Raw genomic sequence first — 5995 nt, forward strand, 5'->3', positions numbered from 1 at the left:
TTTTCTTTGGAAATTCATTAGGTCAAACAAATCATGCTATACTAGTTTGAAAAATATTGGACCTATTCAATTTTGGGGGAGAAAATAGATGAATATAATCTTAAAGTAATTTTAGATTTTTTAAATTTCATTAAATATTTCGAGTAATTCTACAAAGAATTTATATTAGATAAAAAATTTAAAAAGAATTTATAAAAAATAATAAGGTTAAAAACGGATTTAACCTCCTGAATAATTTATCTTATCGAATTAGTGGATAAGTATTAGAGCGGGTAAGAGAAGAATAAAATTAGGGCAAAGTCCGTTTTATTTTCGCCTTAAACTCGCGTGCTAGCTCGCTTCCTCTCTGCTTCGTTTGCTGGTGTTGATCTGTTGTGCGCGTGTGGACGTGGTCGCGTCGCCTGTGCGATTTCTAATCTCGCGTGAATGGTGACGCCTCGGGTGATGTCAGGTTCTCTTCCAATCTTAAAGTTGAGTTGAAAAGGATGCGCTTGGAGTTGGAGGTGGGCAAGCAAGGCGATTGGAAGGCTCAGGTGAGGCTACGCCTTGGATCGGTCAACGAATTCGGCGGTACCGGCGTAAGTTGTTTTTTTTTTCTTTTTCTTCATTCCTTTCTCTCCTCTTTTAGCATTTAATTCCCGTTCCTGGTTTTGTGAAGCCGTGCGAATCACCGTCCAATCGAATTGCCGGCCGGAGTTTGATTGGCTGGACTTGGCCTTCACTTCGAGTTGGCACCTCGTCGAAGTTTCCCATCGCAATCGGACTGTAAAGATCGGGTCTTTGGCTTTCGTTTTCCCTTGTCTTTGGTAAAGTCGGGATTTTTGAGCCTTTTTCACCTGGATTCTGTTGTTTAGTCTAGTTTATTATATCACGCTAGACTTGAGGGTGTTCAATCTGGAAAGCAAGTTATAGGGCGCATAAGATATCGATGTGGTGCCTCTGGGGGGTATTACAAAAAAGGATCTGATTCAGGGAAGATTTCATCCTTCAGTAAATTGTACAGTTGGTCGAATTGTCTGCATGGGTTCCAGGAGTGGAGAGAAAGAGGAGGGCTTCTCGGAGTCAAATGATGCTGGAAAACAGTCAAAATTGAAGGCGTCTGACAGCTTTGGGACCAATGATATGTTCTTCAGAGCAGACAAGATTGATTTGAAGAGCTTGGATATCCAGTTAGAGAAGCAACTCAACAAGGCATGGACAAAAGGGAAAGGCGGTTCCAAAAGGCCCAAGGAGGAATGGGAAATCGATCTGTCGAAGCTGGAAATCCGCTATGTCATAGCTCAAGGAACATATGGAACTGTCTATCGAGGATCTTATGACGGACAGGATGTTGCAGGTGCTTTCTCTCTTACATTCCTGATAAAAGTTTGATGCCTAATTTTCTTACTTGTCTACACACATTTTGTTCGGTAGCAATACTCCATTGCTAAGCAATTTATCAACTTTAATAGTGCTACTTCCTTTGGGATATGATCAGTTGCTATTTATCACTAGGATCACTGAATCGTTTACTTTCCCCTAATGCTTCATTCTTCAATAGTTACTCCATCCATTTATACTGGTGTCTATTACCAATATGTTGTTGCTAAATCAGTTCATCTAAATAATAGTTAGGTAATGATGGTTTAGCAAGTCAATCCATTTTATTTTTATTCATACATATTGAATGTTAACCTCCTTTTATGGGCCAGTAAAAGGAATGGGCTAGTTTCATTTGTTAGTTTGTGTGCCGATTGTCCTCTCAATGTTAGTTTTGAATGTGTGAGCAACTTAATTAGGAACTATAAATTTGACTGAGAAGAGATGTTTTAACGTAAATTATAATCATCATCATTGTCTTCTCAAGTTTGAGTAACCACTGGATAATCCTTCATCCTTCCATATGTGGGGTACATATATTCGCTCAGAAATCATGTACATACCACTCTAGCTGTGAACATACTTATCATTTTGCTACTATCCATTTGTCTTTCTCCTGTGGAGCTTACTCTATCAAGCATTGTGATTCCATAGAGATATTTGCATTACACAATTCTTGACTTTTTATCTTGGTATGATAATTTCAACTTTATAACTCCAGTTAAATTGTTCATATTGCTGGATAAATACAATTATAATGTTTGTTTTTATCAGTAATATCCTAATAAAGATCATTCAGAAAGATGTCTAATTTAGGTGCTACCACCAATGTTGTTTAGACTAGTGAAGCTAATGAAACCTGTTTTGAGCTAATAAATCATTAGAAGTTAATGTAGCATATTTCAGATAATTAATTCACGCCCTTTAGAAATTTACCTATTGCTAGACAAAGCTCATCTTCATCTTCTTAAACAAAATATCAATTGTTATCGATCAGTTATGTTGTACAGATGGTAGGTCTGGACATTGGAAGTGTACTGTGTCAAGGATGAGGTTCGAAAAGAAATTTTCAACACCTGAAAATTGAATACCGTAAATAGATAACTACAATGCACAATCATAGGACATATGAAATAGTAAACAATTACAAAAGATCAACACTGGAAAATTGAATAGTTTAAATAGATAATTGCACAATGCATAGTAGTAGGATGTATGCAATAATAAGCAATTGCAACAGATACTTCCAAACTAGCTAACGTGGAATACCTGTGTAAAATTTTAGTAAATCCTATATTACAGGGTGAATATATGATGCCACTTTCATAGTTTTTATAACATAAGAGGACTCCATGGAAATTGCCACTATGATTGAAGATCCAATTCTCTATCCATTTAACCAGCATACCCATGTGGTATTTATTAGAAATCAAACATTAAAGTTATAGTTGTCTGAGAACTAACATGTGTACAAGTCTTTGCAGTAGCAACATCAATTTTGGTGTGAACTAAGAAAGCTTTTTCATTCCTATCTCAATCTGGTTATTATCCTGAACATCCCTGTTCAACGATATGTACCATTCTTTCAGATCAATGGTCAGTTGATAGTGCCATTTTTTAAGATAAAAATTGAATTTTTAGTAGGGTTCTCTAACATGTTACAATTTGACACAAACTGTGCTTAAAATGTTGGTTTTTTAACAACCTCTCTCATATTATAGTGAAAGTGTTGGACTGGGGTGAAGATGGTATGGCCACAGAAGCTGAAACTGCTTCTCTTAGGGCATCATTTCAGCAGGAAGTTGCTGTTTGGCATAAACTTGACCATCCAAATGTTACAAAGGTAAGAAAGTTATTGGAGCTGCAACATCAGTCAAAAGCTTTAACCAATGATTAAATAAATAGGATTGATGGCTTCACTTGAAGTGCTGTTAATGGTTTGATTGGTGTGTGAAAATCCTGTTATTTTTTAATTTTCTCTTGACTGCTATTGTTTTGAGAGTATTTTAACCTGCAGGAAATTAGTTTTTATCAATTTATAATAAATGAACGTTAGCTACTTTTTCATGCTTGAAAACTTGTTTGACCTTTCTGCAGTTTGTTGGAGCATCAATGGGAACAACTGATCTTAAGATTCCCACAAAGAATTCCTCAAGCAGCGAAAGTTTTTCACATCCTGCTCGAGCATGTTGTGTTGTTGTTGAGTATCTTCCAGGAGGAACACTGAAACAATATTTGTTCAAGAATAGGAGAAGAAAACTTCCCTATGAGATTGTGGTTCAGGTTGCATTAGATCTGTCTAGAGGGTGAGTAATTTTATAAATTAATCATTTTTGGTTTCTGTAAAAATTATCCCTTTGTGAACCATCATGTTAAGATCTCTCTTTATTTGGCAGATTAAGTTATTTACACTCGAAGAAAATTGTACATCGAGATGTCAAAACTGAGAACATGCTACTGGATGCCGAAAGAAATCTTAAAATTGCTGATTTTGGTGTTGCTCGGGTTGAGGCTCAGAACCCAAAGGACATGACTGGCGAAACGGGTACCCTTGGCTACATGGCTCCAGAGGTCATTATTTCTGTCTTTTGTGTGTGTGTCTCGACTTGTCAATTATTCTGATAACCGTTAACACTGTTAAGTTGAGAATTGCATGCCTTTCAATAATACATACCACATAGGCATTGACCAACCTTTGACTCTTGTACTCTTCAAATATCCACATTGTACTTGTGTACAGCGTTGCCACTTCAAGTGACACTCACAATTCCTGTTATACATGTCAAGTTATTTAGAAACAACCATGCAGGACACTTAGATTTAAGTTAATGACATGGACATTACCAACATTCCAGAAAGTAATGACACCCGATATTGGAATTATAGATCAATTTATTAGTGAAGTCGCTTAATATATAGTTTTAAATCATTCTTGGTAGCTCAATTTGTACAGGTTCTGGATGGTAAGCCTTACAACCGGAAGTGTGATGTGTACAGCTTTGGTATTTGTTTATGGGAGATTTATTGCTGTGACATGCCATATCCCGATCTCAGCTTTGCTGAAGTCTCATCAGCTGTTGTTCGACAGGTATGCTTTTTTTCGTGAGTTCATAAACCTCTTACTTTTGATACAAACCTTGAACTTGAAGTGTGTTACTAGGATATTTAAGAATGTTAAACAGCATCCCTAACCTACTTCATTGCATTACAGAATCTACGACCAAATGTTCCTCGGTGTTGTCCAAGCGCAATGGCGAGCATCATGCGCAAGTGTTGGGATGCAAATCCGGAGAAAAGGCCTGATATGGATGACGTTGTGCGGCTTTTAGAGGCACTGGACACAAGCAGAGGAGGCGGTATGATCCCTGACGACCAAGTAAATGGTTGTTTCTGCTTCAGACCTAAACGTGGCCCATAGGCACTCTCCTCTCGATCTCCTTGCAAAGACCTTTCTTCTTAGCATTCAGTAAACAACTCGAGGATGTCACAACTCCACATTCGTGCTTTGGGGAGTTCTGCTGTGTTCTTTTGTTTCTGTTTTTTGCTGTGTTTTTTATTTGAAGTTGGTTGTTGAATAAAAGATAACAACATGAGCTGTGACATTCGCCAAACAAATAATTCTGCAGTTCTGTTGCTATTCAGCACCATTAATATTCAATATTGTCACTCTTTTTTTCTCAAGATAACAGCACCTTGATGATCTTTGTTTGCCGTAAAACGGCATATGTTTTCAGAATTAGCTAGCTTGATAATTTTGCAACCATAAAAGGTTTTTAACAAATTCATCTTGATCGTTGGTGTTTATTTGGAATGATAACCAATCTTCCGATCATCTAGGATGATTTGATCTTTTATGATGTTAAATGATAATATAAGACAGTGGTTGGTCGATGGTAGAGTAAAATACAAATCAATCATAATTTAATATTGTAAAAATTCTAAAATTAATGTTCTTTCGAGGAGGTAGTGCCTTTATTGTAAGGAGGTAACCGAAAGTATCAGCTAATCATTTGAAATGATCTTGTGAGAGGCATTGAACCCTGATATTCTCAAACCAACTAGAAAAAGGCATTCAACTCTCGATCGATTACATTAGATACGATTAGATTCCATTGGAACAGAGTATTGGAAACCTCTATTCAGACAGCTACCAAACCGACAAAACCGACGGCGAAGGATTCTTCGAGTCACTACTCAATGCAACACAAATTAGTAATTGGATCCGATAGGATCATGATCTTGTTCTTGAATATTCTTTGGTTGCAGTCGCAGTAATAATGCAACGATGATGTGTTCCTGGAGTCCATGACTCGAAGTGGCCACTTTCGACTCCCACTCCATGAGTGATCCGTCCTATTGAGTGTATCACTTAGGGCACTTTTTGCCATGGCCAAGTGACCACTTTCTCTCTTCTTCTTCTTCTTTTCCCTTCCTCCATTCCCGCAAAAGGATTCCTCTGCCCCCACAACACCTGAAGAGGAGCCAACCAGTCATGGTTTGATGTACAAAACAAAATGGCTCATGTCCATTCACAAAAACATGATGCTAAGAAATGGAGATGGGTCATGTCTCATTTTGTCCAAATTTCAACACCATATGACTTTGTTTTTCTTCAATCAATTGTTCTTTGTCCTAT

General features: G+C 37.3%; 1 protein-coding gene across 1 annotated transcript; it reads left to right on the forward strand.

The window, feature by feature from the left end:
• The first annotated feature begins 323 nt into the window (after positions 1-323).
• On the forward strand, positions 324-4996 carry LOC122047075 (serine/threonine-protein kinase STY13-like). The gene is made up of 7 exons (XM_042608109.1): positions 324-578; positions 659-1336; positions 3081-3202; positions 3457-3665; positions 3756-3930; positions 4313-4447; positions 4571-4996. The coding sequence occupies exons 2-7, from the start codon at positions 1021-1023 to the stop codon at positions 4775-4777; spliced, it is 1164 nt and encodes a 387-aa protein (XP_042464043.1). The 5' UTR covers positions 324-578; positions 659-1020; the 3' UTR covers positions 4778-4996.
• Positions 4997-5995: the final 999 nt, after the last annotated feature.

The sequence above is a fragment of the Zingiber officinale genome, chromosome 2B (assembly GCF_018446385.1).
Source record: "Zingiber officinale cultivar Zhangliang chromosome 2B, Zo_v1.1, whole genome shotgun sequence".
Lineage (NCBI taxonomy): Eukaryota > Viridiplantae > Streptophyta > Magnoliopsida > Zingiberales > Zingiberaceae > Zingiber > Zingiber officinale.